Below are 17,187 nucleotides of genomic sequence, written 5' to 3'. Positions count from 1 at the left end.
CACCGGTTCCTGCAGCAGAACGGAGCAGAGCTGCCTTGGAGGAAGCATCACCTGCAGGGACCTGCACCACCTCAGCACTACTCTGCCTGTGCAAAGGGCAACTCATTCTTTTCTTAGAAAAGTTGGTAGGACTTTTCCATAGGGTTCATTTTAAATTTACCAGTCTGGTTTCAGCCAAAACGGGCTGCACACCACACAGAAAAGGCTGATTCTGCTCAATCCAAACTGGTAGCAATGGATGGACTGGCAAGGCTACACTTTGCAGGTTCCAGATGTGAAAATCCCACATGTGTGAGTCACAGCTCCTGTGCAGAAATGCGGTGAGATGTTGCCCTTACAGCTTTGCCATGGAAACAGGAAGCTTCAGCAAGCTGGGACCTAAGCAACTGTTGTAAAGGATGATATAGAAAGGGCAGCTCTGGGTGGGCCAGGAGGGAGTCATGTCACCACCACCGTGTCAGCTACAGGGAACAGTAACATCACTACTTCTGCATTTCCTTCCCACAACACCACTGATGAGGGATAATTCCTCCTCCAGCCTCAGGGCAGCATGATCAGCTGAAAAACACAACTCCAGAGAAGGGCAGGAAGGAGGGAGGAGCAGGGCTCTGAAGCAGGTGGCTGCAAGCTCTGGCCATCTCTGGATCCCCTCTGCTGCATGCAGAACTGCTCTTCCTTCCGCGGGGAGGGCAGCCCCGGCCGCGGGACGGGTGGCAGGCTTCACACGGGCCAGCTCGAGGCCTTCGCCTCCCTGGCTTTAGAGGCAGGAGCGAGGTGATGCTACCCAAGTAGATCAGTGTCCTCATCTGGAAAGCGGGATGGCATCACCCACCTACCTCACTCGAGGGTTGTGAAGCTAAATTAATTAATGATTGTAAAACACTTTGAGATCCTCAGCTGGGAAGGTGCTAGAGAAGGCAAAATACGGTGATTAGCACCCAGGTACCACAGCAACGTGTGCAATAGAAATGCGACTCTTTGCATTCAGTTCCTACCCACACACAAACACATGCGCTGCGGGACCAGCGGGGCCAGCCCGGGCACAGGAAGGCTGCACACAGTTGGGCACTCACAGACAAAGGAAAAGCCTCACAAAGTGCACTCATGGAGCTCAGCAGACAACTTTTGTATGTTGGTGCATTAATTCAGGACCTCTTTTAGATCCAAAGCTAAGGCTTTCTCTTTAGGAAAGAGAATTAATTCACTTTCCTTCGCTATAGGATTTACCAATCCTCAAAAGATTCAGACCAAATAGAGATGCCACCTTGGCCACGTCTAAGTGATTTCTCCTTCTTTATAGCAAATACCATCAAATCACATAGCTCTCTTCCACTGTAGGGAGTAACTAAGATCCTTTCTTACAGTGGACAAAAACTGCTCCATGATTCATACTTACTAACCTTTAACAAATTCGTCACAGTTAGTATTTCAAACTTAGTAAAAAACAGTGACCTGGAGATGTTCTGCATTTGTACCTTCATGTTGGAATAGAGTTACTGAACAACAGTTTCCTATTCTGCCTTCCCCTTCTACTTCTGCCCCTGTTCTGCACTGAGTTCCCTGGCTGGAATGCAGGTCAGCGTATGGGCAGTATAACCAACTGCAAAGTCTGATTGGAGGGCAGGCTCTAGCCCAGAACCTATCCAAGAGTGTAGACATTCTCCTGGAGGCCACCAGCCTTTAGTGCCTTGGCCACTTTTCCCAGCAGAGACTGGTGAGGAATTTTTAGGATCTGGTACAGGTCCCTTACATTGCTAGAGTTGGGAAATGTGTCTTCTTCTGCGCAGTAAGTGGTTTGGATCTTCAACTGACCCAAAGGTCCTTGTGCCACCAAGATTACTAACTTAATATTCTACAACAGAAAAGAGTTGTGAATGTAAAGCTGCTAAGGGAACAAACAGCAATTGTTTCCAGCTTTGGAAGACCTTAAAACCACACTACTTTAATGACAGGGCCCGATATCTTTCACATCCTGTGGCTGCAGAGCAGCAGTCAGCCTTGCGAGGCAGCCGGCCTGCCATGCTGAGCTGGGCTGAGCTCTTTATTGTCTCTAAACCAATTTATGGTGGGTGAACTAATGTATTTTAATCATGATACAGAAATTCTAAAAAATCTCCTGCATCAGCAAAATGTTATGCACTTGGAAGATTGAAGAGGTAGAGAAAGGACAGTCTGGCTGAAGTCCACCGACAGTGATGGAGTGACACTGCAAAGATCATAGTGCATAGTCTGTCTCCTCCAAAAGAGAAAAAGGCAGACTCCTGTGGCCAGATCACTAGCAAACCCCACTCAGTTCTTTTCCAAAATAGCCTTTTTGGTCCAAACTCCTGAAAAATGTCTATCCTTGCTTGAAACATATCCATGCACACTCTGCCACCTCCCTCGGCAAAGAAGCCCACACCCATGTTCTCAAAGTTGTTTGTGTGGCCCTGCTCAAGGATCTGGGCCATTGGCACTAACATCTGAGCTGGATGAACGTCAAAAGCTCCTGGCTGGTTCTACTTGAACAAGCAACTGAAGGTTTGCATATTTATCACATTTATCAACTGGCCTCCATGGTCTAATGATCCAGACTGCGGATCTCGGCGGCATGCAGACCTACCAGTGTATGGTTGTGGGCATGCAAGTAAAAACACTTTTGCTCTGTCAAGTCAGGCTGATAATTCCATGAGAATCCTTTTCCTTATGAAGCTGTGATACAGCACTTTGCAATAGCCTGAGGTGCCCCAAGAATGCTTTTTTTTTTTTTTTTTTTTAATATACCCGTGTTCTTGACAAGGTAGAACACCAGAATTAGGGATAGGGAGGGAGGGAGATTCCCCTAAGCTGCTTATCTTCAAATCCTGAGAAAGAGCAATTCTGGGAAAAAAGTATGACAGGTTGGGAATTTTCTCTTCTGCTCTGATGTGGTTTGCTCCCTCATCAGAACTCGGGGCCATTGTACAAAAGTGTCTCTTGAGGGACTTGCTTTACTATGCAAAGTCGTAACTCCACTGCAGCTGAACAGACAGAAACAAGCAAAGCTCTTCTCCAGTGCAGTTCTGGGCTGCCTGGCAAACAGAACTCAAAGCACAAAGGGAAAGAATCGATGGTTAGGGAATGATTTCTGGCCAGGGCTGCTGAAAGCAGCTCTACACCAATGGCCAGACCTGGAGCTCCTTCTGCTGGTTCATGCATAATTCTGCACTGTAGCAGAATGTAAAGGCTGCAGCTGCATAGCAAGATCGTTCAGCAGGGTGGGGGTTGTGGAAATCTGTTCAGAACAAGAAATAGAAAACTCCAGGGTTTATAATTTGGCTAGACAAACTGGTGAAGAGAGCTGCTGCACTGTCAGTTGAAATCATGTCTTTTTTAGTATGAGGCAACGTCACTGGAATGTTTTGGATTTCTCAGCTCAGGGGAAAAAAAACCAAAACCAACCAACAATTAAAAAGATTTATAGCTGTCTCTTTTTCCCTTCTAGTTCTTTTTTCAAATGATCTCTTGTGTTTGAGGTTACAACACAACTTCAGCAGCACTTAAGAGATTTAGGAGCATGCTGTTGACTCACAGGCAACCCACATGGACACGTCCAGACAGACCCAGTTGTACTACAGCAGGACAGCTACATCAACACTGCACCTCTCCAGAGTCAGTACAAAACACACACAGAATACATTCAGATTTGCTTATAGAAACTGCCTTACAAGCTGTTTATTCCATCCTCAACCTTTAAGATTTTAGCTATACTTTGATCAGGAGCTATTTCAGAGGCTGTTCTTCTCTCTAGCTGTCTAGATACCATGCAGTTCATTAGCCAGAGTTGAGTGGGAGACTGTAAAATATCAACATCTGCTTTTGCTACTGGTGGAGAGGAGGCTGCTGGTAGGGAAGGGAGTGGTGCTGCACTGAGGAACCTTTCATCTCCCTCTGATCTCTAACAGGAGCTGTGACAATCTGCATCTTTCAGGAGCCATGCTCAAAAATCCCATACATTCAGTTTCCTCTTGATTATTGCAACCCATACCCAACATGGGGTGGCCAGGAGCATACTTCAACAACACTAATGGTTGAACAGGTAATTACTCCTGCAATATCAACAAGTTAAAGAAATAAGCAGCAACGGCTGAATGGGTACAGCCCTTTGCCCTTCTGCAGCACATTTCAACAGAGGATCTCAAAGCACTTCATTGCTGTGCACTTGGCTGCTGTTACATTTGGAGGTAGCAAACTGCACTGTGCCTGATGTTGGCTCTGGTCCCTGACTGCAGCCACTGTGCAGCAATGGCTCTGGGTGGCAGCTGGAACAGACACCCTCTGCCTCCAAAGGCAGTCCTGAGCAGCTGCCAACTTCATGGGTTTACATTTCCATGCTAAACTTCCCAACTCAAATTCAATCACACTCACCTGACTCAGGAATTTCAGTGGTCCATCAGCCATGCCTCTTTACACAGCCAGGGGTTCTACTCAGCCTGGCAGAGGTGGATGTTACCAGGGGTGGTACTGGTGAGGAGAACAAGCCTTAGCTCCCTTTTCTAACCGCTAGCTAAACTTGTCTGTGTTGGAGGAAGAAGGAGGGAAAAGGGCCAACTGCAGTTTGAGACACACAACAGAGGAAAAGAGTAATCTTGTGTCCTGGCTGTTCCACAGCCATCCACAGGATCTACAAACACTGAAGTAACTTGACCTTCCCAAGACTATTTATCAAGTCTGTTACTGCAACCTGATGTCATTACGCTAGACATTTAGATAATGATTCCTTGGGATAAAGAAAAGCTCAGTGAGGCAAGATGGAATAAATGATACTTTATCAATCAAAGCCAGGTGAAAGCTAATTTATCCCATCTTCTACTTCTATACCTCCCTCTCCTCCAGCATCTGTACACTGATAGTGAAGATCGCTCTGACTGTTTCATTGATAGGAAGAGATCAGTTCATCCATCACTGCCCTGAAATGCAGGGTAGCAACACTGCCCCAGCCATAACTAAAATACCTCACCAAGCAAGGGCAGGAGCATCTGCACTGACAAACTTACTTCAGTTGGAATATCAACATAACATTGATGTCAACACCTGGACTCTTCAAAAGAGGGCCAACAGCAAACCCGAGAGGCCTGTTTCACATCTCACTAAAAAATTCCCCTATAGAGATTCCTCAGAAGCAAGTGCCCATTGCCAAGGCACTGGTACCAACCAGAGAGGTCTCCCAGCCAAGAATTTATTCATTATTTGCCTTGGCTTGTACATCTGACTGAAGCTGGGTTCCTAATACCCTGAGTGACAAGCCACCTCCCTGTACTACCAGCAACGAGACTGATGCTTGTGGACCCACAGCAGGAAGAGCCTGGGAGAGCCACAGGTGGGCACTGCACAGCACTTGTGGTCTGGAGATCTGGAGGCAGGGGGTGTCTGCAGCTACAAGCAATGGGACAAACACTGTGATTCCTCTGAATCTGTGGGGAAATACCACCGAGAGCACGATGAGCTCCATTCTTTCACCTACACTGTGGGGACCTCTGTGAAAAGAGGGAATCGACCTTGATTATCTGAAAATGCAAATGCCTCTGCTGTAAAGTGCTTTGTCTGCATGTTGCTCAGTCTCTTTCAATCCTCCTGAGACAATGCCTACATGTGTGAATAGGATGGGGAAACATGTCAGGGCCACATCACTCTTGTTAGCTATGAAGATGCAATAAAATAGGCTTAAACACTGAGGAGAACCACAGGAGGTACCTGCAGAGTCTGTGACCTGGTGAGACCTGTCTCTGCCAGCTGGACGAAGCCAGCACAAGTATGTGCACATGCAGGCATCTCCTTCTGCTACACACACGTGCTGGGGAGAGCTTGCAGTGCAGAAGTGGGTGAAGTCAGAGAAAGGCTGTTGGATGTTTGGGTCAGGGTCTTTATGACATGGTTTGCCATGAGCTCAAGTGATCAGAAAGGAAGAAATTAGCAGGAAAATTCAGTGATTCAGAGGGTGTTTTACTGCAGGCCAAAGCAGTTCATGCTGGCTGATGATTTAACCCCTGCTGGGTTTGTGCAGCTGAGTATTTATGGGCAGATTTAATGACAGCATTCTTCTAAGCTCAGGGCTAGGGGTGATGGTGACTGAATCTGTGTTTTCCTCCTGAAAATCCCAGACCACCAGCTGAAGACTTGTCTGGGCTGAGGGCATCTGCTCTGGTGAAGCTATGGCACAGTGCAGAGAAGAATACACAGGACAGAGAGATGCACAAAGGATCTGGCTCATAGCATAGGTCTGAAGAGCTCTCTGGGGTTGGGAAACACTCCCATCTAGCACTAAGATCACGTTGTTAAATTTGAACAAAAGTTGCTTTTTTCCAAAATGGAAACTTCAGTGGGAAACAGTGCTTTAAGAATGGGGTCTCCTTCCCTGGAACCTCTAACCTCCCTGACACCCACAGCTGACAGCTTCTAGAAGCATGAGCAAAAATCCCTTGCCTGTACATGCTGTCCTGCATGCGGACACACGGGGACAAAGCTGGTGTTTAGAAAAGCCACTGAATGTTTCTGAAAGCTGCAAACACTGACTGTTGGTGAAGAGATTAAAATTAGCCAGCAGAACAGAAGCGACTCAGAGATAAAGGCACTAAAGGAGCCTTCAGTTTCCACATGCTTAGAAATGGAAAAACTACCGTGGATAATCCTGTCTACATTAGGGATGGACTGGAGATCCACAAGGGATCCATTTTCAAGGGAACTTTAGCCTTGTTTGCACTGCTTTAGTAAATGATGAGCACGACTCTGGGAGCACAACTCGGTGTGATCTCAGCGTTGCGGTGTCAGCGCAGGCAGGGAAGGGCCCCAGTGGCACCTCAAAAAGCTGCACAATTGATTGGCTGGGGCTTCAAAAGGGCTGTGGGGTTTCTTGTTTTTGTAAGTCAAGACAAATACATTTCTCTGTTACTTTTCTATTTCTAGGAGACACCACACTGAATTGTATTCCCAGTTACCACACTGAAACCGGAAGAAGTTAAAGGGCAGTAACTGAGAGGCAAAACCTTCAACAATCAATGCAAAAATAAAAAACAACCAACAGGCCTTTGCTCTATCTGTTGCTAAGGTGCAGGGCCAACATCACCAATTTACTTTATGTCTAATGGACTTAAAGAAGGCAAAAAATTGGTTTACTGCTGTCTTAAGGCACCTGGTCTAATATCATTATGTTTTGCCCAATCCAATAAGAAGTGCAAATCCCAGTATATTGCTGAAATCTGACCTTGTGCATCAGGAATGGGGCTCTGCACAGGGCAGCCACTCCTGAGCAATGGGAGGGGGCTGCTTCCAGAGGGGGCTGCCTGGTACCCCACAGAGGACCCTCATTTTGGGATAAAAAATTACTCAAAAAGGAGAGTTGTGTTCTCTCAATTACCTGGATAAAGTTTGCATTAGTTTAAAAAGCAGAGGTTTGAGGTCTCCTCTGCTGCTATCAGCTGACCTCTCTGTGTCTCTCCCTCGCCTGCCTTTCCAAACACACGCCAGCAGCTCCAGAGCAGTGCTCCTGGGAGGTGGGCTACAACTGTCCATGAAAAAAACAGCATATACTATTTGAAAAATGTTTTTCTGCTTCACCTCTAACAAAGTTGATTGCATTTTCCATTTCACCTCCTTCGCAGCTTTTCTCTCTTCCTTACATATTCTGTGACAGGGAAATTACCATGGTTTCCCATTTGAGGGGTGGAGGGAACAACTCAGATAATCGGGAAACAAGTCTGTAACTGGCACCCATGGACACAGGAGCAGGGCTCTTGACTTGTTGGGTCAGGCTGTTGAGCCTCCAGCCCTGCAGCAGCCACTGAGACCTGTCCTGCAAAGTTCCCACATCCAAATGAATAAACAGTTAATTTGATTGCAGTGGAAGCACTCCTGCTCCTACAGGGCTTCATGGCTTTCCAGGTAGAACTGATGCTCTACCAACAACTTAAAGCCCCTTCCAACAGTGCCTGCATGCAGCAGCCTCCTGGCACAGGTACAGAAGTCTGCCTGCTCCCAGCCCCAAGGGCTGTGCCTCAGCAACAGCCCCAACTGCCTTTCAAGGTCATTACAAAAAAAGTATTTTTGCAATATATGTAAAATGCGTATGGCAAGATTAAAAAATCAATCACTAAAGGCCAACTCTCAGGAATTTCCTCCTACCTCCCTCTTGGGAGCAATGCCACCAGCTCCCTGCTCCAGCAGCCTTGTGCCTCTTCTTGGGTCATGGGCACAAGACAAACCCAAATCAGAAAAACAAGAGTTTTCAGCAAAATATTCAGTGCCAGTACTTCATTTCATTAATCTGAGGCTGGGCTGTGATTACCATGATGTAGGACAAAAGAAATCAAGCTACAAATTTAATGACCCTACCTGTTGTTTTGCAGATTTCATGCCTTCAGTAAAACAACCAGGCTTTGCTGAACTGGATGCTTGGGGTCTGACTCAATTTCTGCCTGACTCAAGGACCTAATCTCATAAATAGAGCTGCCAATGTTATAGCATAAACTCGTTCTTCATAAAATAAATGCTGACTGGTGTTTTAGGAGCTAATTAATTTTATAGTCAGAGAAGTCTAAAGATAATAGCCCCTCCTTATTCATCTCAGAGAGAAAGAGAGAGAGAAAGAGAGGGAGTGAGAGAGCAATTACTGTGTAAGAAGTAAGTGCAGTTAGGAATATTGTATTTCTCGGGACGCAAGTCAAGTGATTTAAGTGGGAGTACTGGTAGGCATGCTCAGGCACCTTTGAACTGTGTCACTTATTGACTGAACAGTACAATTATTAATTAATACTGTAATTAATTAATAATATAATTAACTAACAAAAAATAATAATTTCAACTGTTTGTGTCGTGGCCATCATGCAAATCTGACTCTTTTAATTTTCCAGCTGCCACCACCTCCGTGGTTGCCTCCGTGCTGAGGGACGAACATGCCAGCGGGGAGGAGTAAGGCTGCCCAACCCTGCTGGAGATGTGTTCCCTGCTGCCTGACCTGCCCACACCTTGTGCCAGGTACGTGTCCCTGGGCCTGGTTTGGGGTGTGTGTGCACACTGTGAGCTCAGAATAATCTGGCCAGAAGAGGTTTTAGATAACATCTCAGAAGACAACATAGGAAGTTAGTAGAGAGGAGAAGGCTAATGACAATGGAGAGACACAGCAAACCAAGGAGTTTACAGTCAGCCTAGCAAACCACTACTGGACCAGCGAAGCCAGTAGACAACACACAGGTGAGGCAGAAAGCAAAGAGCTCCTTCAGCTTCTGCAAAAAACAACCCAGCGCCTGCACAGAGTGGGGACAAATCTGGCTGGAACTGACTATAGCCCAGAAGTGATGAGTTCTCTCAAAACTCATTTACAGGCCTAGCTGTGCCGTGGTACTTTGGTAACAAATCAAAGTCTATGACTTTGTGAAGCTTTGGAAAACTTGAAAAATGACCTCTCTGACTTTCCCTCTGTATTTAGTATTTCAAAACCTGCAGCTGCAAGACTTATTGTGAGACATAATTAACACTGGCTGTTTTGCCAGTTGAGACTTTGTTTAACATCTAGCATGGCATTTATTACTTGGCTGTAGCCTGCCTGGGTGGGGAAACAAATCTGATGTTAGAGAGCTGTAATGTCTTTACTAAGATACTTTATTTCCTAGAGCTGATGCTACTGTGCTCCTTAAGAAGTTAGAGACAGCCCCAGGAAACATGAGCATCCCCTTTCCAAGAGTAGGAAAGGGGTAGATCCCTCCCCATCTCCAGTATTTTAGCCATCTTTCCTTCTTTGCTTTGGCAGACTTTGGCAATTAGCAGAACCCCTACACATCTCCGCACTCACTCCCATTTCAGCCTGAGATAAACAACTGAGAGAGATTTCTGCCCCCAGGGACAGCTTCTGGACATCAGACTGGAGACACGAGATCAAATTCATCTCTGGTGAAATTCCACTGGCTTCAGCCACATCAAACCAGAGATTAATTTGGCCCACAGATACATTAAGAAAGGATACAAAGCACAAACGGTATTTTGTAAAAAAAGAGAAAGGGGAGGGGGAAGTTGAAGGGGGATGCTGGATCCTAACCCAGCAGGATTCAGCCCAGCCCGCTCCACCCTCACATCACCAGGCACAGTGCGTGTTGCCGGTTACCTTTTTGCTTACTGACTTTCTTTACTGTCATTGCCGCTTGACGCTTTTGATTTTCAGAAATTTCAAAGCCTGAAAGAGGGAACACGGCAAAGACAATTCAGAAGATTGCTCACAAAGCCTCTGCTTCATCTGGGGAGGGGGGAATGTTCTGCACTGGTTGGCAAACGGGCGCCCTAGGTGGCAGAGCAGCCCCACGAGCTGCGCGTACGGGCGGGCACGTTAGTGAGAAGCGCCTCTTCCTCGAAAGGACAGGGCTCTATAATCTCACTTGTGCGGGGGCTGCATGAAAAGTAAGATTAGACCCATTATTGTTTATACAGTATCATAAATATGCTCAGTGCTTTACAGCTGAGCAGCACAAACTGAGCCTGAACTGACATGGGTTACAGTCAATTTATGGGCTCACACCAAGGGCAGGGACAGCTGATAAGTCACTGACTGTTGCCCTCCTACCCTGCATGAGACATGCTTAACCAGAGCAGAAACAGTGTGGCCAGGAGACTCTGAAGTCAGGTGGCCAAAGACTTCCTGCTCCCAGAAAACCCACAGAGCTCCAGGCTTGAAGCTATGGGCAGAATTTCTTCACTGAGGGCCAAAAAATACCAGTAAATTAACTGGAAAGAGACCTGTTTATAGCTATGAAAGCAACCAAGGACATTTGAATGAGGCTGAATTTTAAGTCTCCTACAAAAAATGTGGGCTTCTCCAATAGTTGGGGCTAAATTAAGCATTACCAACAATCTCCTTTCAGATTATTTAATATTCCTCACCTATCTTTTCATCTTCTTTTACCATCTTCCTTTCTTCTCTGAAAGCTCTAAGCCATCGTAATTTCTCCTCCAGTTTCTTGGCAAAGAATAAGTGCATTTCCTCAGTCTCCTTGTTATGAAGTTTGAAGGCATTCTTCATGCTGACATTGAAGTCATCATCCCTCCCATCTTCTATATCCACCACTTCGTATTTATCCATGTCTATGCGACCTTTGTAATACAGAATATCTCTTCGTATCAGATCCTGCAGAGAGAAAAGGAGAGAGAGGTTGATCATAAAATACTCACAGAGCTTGAACTCAGCAGGGAGTTCATGGGAGGGCTGAAGAAAATAAAGAAGCAGTGGTGAGACCTGGTCAGACTCCTCAAGCCTCACCTTGTTGCTGGCTAAACAAATAGGGTAAATCACGGACATGAAAGAACAAAATACAAATCCTCATGTTGCAAAATCTGGCATGTAGGGTTGCCTCTAAGTAGGTGACATATTTTCATCCTTTTCCATGACAGAAGTTCTGTTCCCTAGGATAAGAAACTGGAAAATATGGGCCACTGACCTTACGGGGTTCCTGCAAACAAGGCTGTGGAGATGCATAAACCTTGAGAAATCAGCTCGAGCTGTTTGGCAGTGCAGATCTGTTTTCCAAGGACATCCTCAGGGTCAGGGAAGATGGGTCTCTGTCCTTTCTTGGAACTCATTTCCCATTCATACACCACTCATTGGTGAGAAGATCACCCAGATTCTCAGTTCAAAGAACTCCCAACCTGTCTCCATCCCATTAAGCTCTGGTTTTAACCTCTTGATCCAGCTTAATTTTTTTTGCTTTTGCCCTCCTTGATGTTTACAACCAAATGTGTTCATCCTCGTGTCCTTTCTAAGTTGATTATTCTGCCTCTTGTCTTTCAGCAGCAGCTCATTTATCATCAGAAAATAGAATGTTAATTATATAGTCATGACCACACAAGGTGATTCAAGTTACAGAGCATACATATTTAAAAAGCCAAATTTAGCAACACGCACTCAAGATTTTACTCCTCTTTTTACTCTCAAACCCCAATATTTAGGTGTATTATATTAACGTAAATACTTTTTCATTTTTGAGAGTGCCCCAAAGATAAATGCTACATCAAAGTATTCATTTAAGAGGGAAAATAAAATCCATGTGCAGCATTTATTTGAGATTTAGTAGCAAGGTTTTTTAAAGATAAGCAGTAGGTATTATTTTAAACAAATCATTCCTCTCAGAAAATAAACTGTACATCATAATTTTTCTTGCAAACTTTCTCCTGGATGTGCCATTATTAATGATCAGGAGGCAGGACACTGTCCAGAAGCTCATGGTCCTTAAAACCTGGCTCCTTCCTCTGGAATGCTCTGGGGCTGGGGGGAAATAACACTAACTAATAGATGGTACAAATACCTTCCTCAGGTGTGCAGGCTATAAGTGGTGATGCTGCTCAAAACATCAAAAAGAATATTTCAGGCTCGATGTACAATAGAAAAATCTTACTCTGTTTTGTCCTAACTTGGGAAATTCTTTCCTCTCCCTCTGGGCCCAGTGAAGTGCTGAGAAAAGGCTGTGAGCATCACACTACACTTGTTCAGCTAAATCAATACTGTGCCCTGTGTTTCAATTTGAGCCTTGGACTAGTTCTTACACATAGTGTTCATCTTCACCATGTTCTCAAAAAACTTGGTAACAAATCTCATAGGAAAAAAGATGTGCTCCTTAAATTAGCTAAACCAGCAAGGATTCTCCTTCCCAGACAGGGAGAACAGACTCATTGCTGATAAAAACTTCCCAAACACAACACTCAACAGCCTGTCCTTGCAAGTGAGATAAGTGAAGTGGGATCAAACATACTTTTCCATGCAATATTCATTATTATGCATAGACTTGTTCATAAAAGGTATTATAAGAATAAATAATCACAACCCTCCTTCTCACCTGGCTCTGAAAATGCAGGGCACTGCATTAGCTTTTTTCTTACACACACTACATTTTTTTTCTCTCTTCTCTCTCCAATTTTCATTTAGAAAACATTACAAGCTGTTTTTAATAGCTACTGCTAAGTGAATGTTTTAACAGTTTTGTGCTGTCATTATACTTGGAGAGGACAACACCTGGGGTTTGGTCTGACCCAGCTGCTCCCCACATCTCCCCTCCAGGGACAATCGCTGCCTCCCATGAGGCTTCTGCAGAGCTCCCTGCTCTGCAGGTGTTGCTGAGTAGTGGATGTGAAGATAATGGTGTTGCCTAGGAGTTACTGAAGGAGCACTAAGGAGATAATGGCATCATACAAGTGCTTTTGGAATTAAAATGGCCCCATGTAATACTATTATTGGTGAGAATGCAACAGCGGGATGGAACAAGCGCAGCTCTCCGGTTTCCTTCCTGCTGCCGCAACGGCAGCACCACTCCCCACCCACTGACCAGGAACTCCAGCACCCACACCCCAAGTTTTAAAGAGACCCTTTAAAGTGGTACAGCACGTAAACATCTCAGTGTATGCTCATGTCTGAACACTTTACACACACCTGCTTTGGAGAAAATTCAGGCCATGTACCGGATTAGTAACTGTAACTGGATACTGTTGGCTTTTATGTGTTAGGGACTTCCTACTCCTTGTCCTTCTTCTTTGACTCCTTCTTCCCAACACTCAATAAATGGGTATTATTTCCTAATTGACTAAATTTTAATACCCATAATATGGGAAACATAATAATTGCTTGATCTGTGAATATTTTATTGCTTATACTCCTACAGTTCTTAAAGAATAACATACATTACCTGACTCTCTGGTGAAGCACAGGCACTTGGCTTATACTGTCACTGATTTTGGTAAAATTTAGGAATTCATCTGGGCTACACCAGAGATGTTTAAACAGGCTGGAGCAAGTACTACATGGCAGGAGAACAATGCAAATTTGTTTACACCAAATAGAGCTTTATCAGCTATACAAGTAGCCACAGTGTTGAAAGGAGCTGAGGCTGAGGGCAGCTGGGCCAGGCTGCTGTTATTACTCCTGGTTATCCCAAGGGTAACATACAAGAGAACTAGGAAGAAATTATTAAGATACAGATTTTATGTTTGTTTATATGCTGACTATGCTAGTATAGTGTTCTACATGATCCTGTCCATAGTTAAGCCAGGATGACAACTAGCTGGGCTGCACTGTCCAGTTTTGAATGTCATCCAACATTATTTTTGTAGTTAAATCAGAGAAATGCAAGAAAATACAAAAATATTAAAAAAGACTCTCAAAACCGATCAGTGGGGAAAGGCCAAAGAAATGGAGATGTTTAATCTAGAAAGGACAAAGAGGAGGGAGTGTGCTATTGGTGTTCCAATATGTGAAAGCTGCTTCTCTTCTAAGGAGGCTGGTGATCAATTCTTCTCCATTTTGCCTGTGGCTTGGCTTAATTTACCACAAGGGAGCATCAGATTAGATACGTGGAAAAAAAATCTTTCTAGCTGTAAGAGTACTTAAATACTAGAACAGATAAAACAGGGAAGTCTTGGGACAGCATTCCATGGAGATTTAAAAAAAAAATAAGGTTAGACAAACAGCCACCAGAGATGATCTGAGTGTACTTAATCCTGTGAAGGCAACAGCCAATCTCCCAGGGTCTTCCCAGCTCTGCATTCTGATGGCATCTAAGAGAAAGGTGACAGATGGAGGAGAAAATGGGATGAGAGCAGGTAGGATTCATAGGGACTTAGGGGTGGGAGAAGCCCCAGGACACAAGCACAAGGAGCAGTGACAGGAACCTGCAGGCTCTGCAGGCAGCATCCAGATTGCATCGCGTGGCTCTTCAGGAAATGGATGCATCTGGGTCATTTGCACTTATTTGTCTAAATATGATCTTTTTTTACCCTACAGCTTCTGCGATTTCCTTTTCTCTCCCTAGCTGAGGTTAATTAAGCTCTTCTGAATAATGCTCTGCAGTCTGTTCACGTAATAGGTACTAAGGATTCACAAGGAAAAGCAGCAGCTAAAAAAAGTAATATTTGATGGGAGCACAAAACAAAGTTTTGACACGTTACGTAAACCAAGCAGGACTCTGCTCTCTGCGTTTGCTCTGTGGGAGCTTTGCAGCTGCAGTGGCTGTGCCTGAGGTGGTGGCTGTGCTCAGGGGGTGTACCTGTCTGTGTGACCTGCTCGGGCCTCCTCCTGCTCTCACTCTGACTTAAATCTCCCCATGTCACTGGTGGGGGAGGTGACTTTCTCTAGCTGCACTTGAAAGAAAAAAAACACCTTGTTTGTGACCAGCATAAGGAATCCAAGGCTGGCCTTTGACTGGAAAACCTGAAGACCTGAAGTTGGGATGCAGCTCCCACCGTGAATTATGTGCCTCCCCCCAAATGACTGCAGTGGATATGGATAGCTGCAGAAAGGATTGCACCAGTAAATCAGACTGTTCAGTAACTCAACTTGTACTGTTAAACTGGCTCCTACTTGTCTTCAGTACTGCTTTCTCCTCCTGCTCTCCAGCTTTCATCAATCTCTTTTCTCCTGCCAGGAGTACCCCAGGCCACAGCCCTGCATGCCGAGCACTGCCCTTGCACAGCTTGGTTGTGCAAGGCCCTGTGAAAGGTCAGACCCTCCCTTGAGGCTGCAGGGAAATACAGTATTAATGGCAAGAAGGAAAATCTACCCATGCAGTCAATTGCTTGTGTCAATTGGTATTGGAATTAAAAGCTATTGAAGGGCTTAAGCAGCACATAAGGAGGAAAGGTTCCCCTCCATCAGAGGGCCCAGCTGAGCACATGGAGGACCTGGTGTGTGTCCCAGGTAGTTTGTTCTGTTAGCTGTTGTGCAAACATCTTCATGAATTTCAGAAACTCCTTCTATTTATTTCTTAGTGCGTGGTGTGGGTAGATGGAGAGGTCCTAAGCAAGGGTTAGGATTTCAGGATGGCCCATTTTTTCTCAAGTACTATGGTTTACTCTGTGCTAGGTCACACTCTGCTTCTCATGTGTAAAATAATCTGTAAAACACAAGTGGAGAAAGAGCCATTTCCAGCCATGAGTCATTAGATCCCTCTTACGAGCTGACAATAGAAAAGATGCCAACACAGAACAATCCATTACAAGTTTCTCATTGCACATGTAGGTTGTTGGCCCTCCTGGTTATCAAAATCTTGCATATTCCAAAGGCAAAGTAGCTTCAAAATGACTTGGAGATTACTTATGCACTCTGAGCACATGTATGCAGCCTGGTCTTCCCAGCACAGCTCCTGGGGCTTGCAGGGCCTGGCTGGGGCCCCTGGCTGAAATGAATTCCTTCCCTCAGGTCTTCCTCATCTCTGTAACGGGATAATGATATTTGCTTCTTCTACAGGGCACCTGGGAGCTGTGAATAAGTAATGGGTGAAAGACACATGGAAAGCCTTTGATGGTGGATATCTTTAACAGCTCAAAGCCATCTAAGAACAGCTCAGTGTTCCAGGAGCTGTGGGATTGGAGCTGGCAGAGCAAGAGGAGGTTCCGTGGGTGGCAGGTTTCTCCCCTCAGTTCACCCTACCTGAGGTCACAGTTTAGGATGACAAAACTCACTGGTGCTGCAACAGCCCCTGTAAGCATTCAGGGGCTGGAAATACCACCCTGCATACACACAAAGCACAGCCAGAGCTTGCCTGAAACAACTCAGTTGAAAGGTACTGCAGACAAGGCTGCAAGGGAGCAGGGTGCTTGGTGTGAAAAGCAGCAATCCCTGCAGGCTGGTTTTGCCCAGAGGATGAAGTGTTCTTCAAGTATCCAAGAAGAATGGGGACTCAAAGATGTGGCTGAAGAGACACCCCCCTACAGGCCACCTCTGCAACTTGGTGAATAGTTGATATTGAGACAGTTAACGAATAGTTGATACTGAAAATGGGAAAAGACTAAATCAGAGTCCATAATAACTGCATCCAAACTCCAACCCACTGGAAAAGACTCAGTTGTCTTTTGCACAAAGGTTTGGGTCTCAGACCCCTCTCTGAGGACTTCTCATTGACCTGGGCAGGGACTGCAGAGCAGAATGGAAGAAGAGGGAAGGAGCAGATTTTCAATTTACTCCTGAAATTTGTCCTGATTTTCCTGTCTGCCTGCTCTCTGTCTTCACTCTGCCCAGCCTGCCGTGAGCAATGAGGGCATGGAACGCTGCCACTTTGCCATGTCTTTGGGTATCTTTAGTCATCAGGGCTTTCAACATTCTTTGGCTTTTTAAAAAAAGATTCAGAGCCTACATTTTTAAAATCTAATTTACCTTAAAGCGACTCTTTGAAGCAAGCAGCCCAGCCTGCTTTTCATGAACACCAAGGA

At 45.2% G+C, this 17,187-nt stretch overlaps 1 protein-coding gene across 16 annotated transcripts in view; it reads right to left on the bottom strand.

Moving 5' to 3' along the window:
• Positions 1–17,187, bottom strand: part of ARHGEF9 (Cdc42 guanine nucleotide exchange factor 9) — a 215,639-nt gene that overhangs the window by 10,143 nt on the left and 188,309 nt on the right. For all 16 annotated transcript variants that reach the window (XM_051630749.1, XM_051630753.1, XM_051630748.1 and 13 more), the window contains 2 exons: positions 10,882–11,125; positions 10,112–10,180 (listed from right to left, as the gene is read on the bottom strand). In XM_051630749.1, the coding sequence (XP_051486709.1) occupies positions 10,112–10,180; positions 10,882–11,125 (313 nt within the window). The remainder of the gene's footprint in view (positions 1–10,111; positions 10,181–10,881; positions 11,126–17,187) is intronic.

The sequence above is a fragment of the Apus apus genome, chromosome 12 (genome assembly GCF_020740795.1).
Source record: "Apus apus isolate bApuApu2 chromosome 12, bApuApu2.pri.cur, whole genome shotgun sequence".
NCBI lineage: Eukaryota > Metazoa > Chordata > Aves > Apodiformes > Apodidae > Apus > Apus apus.
Note: the sequence above shows the minus strand (reverse complement) of the source record. Positions and strands in the feature narration are given on the sequence as shown.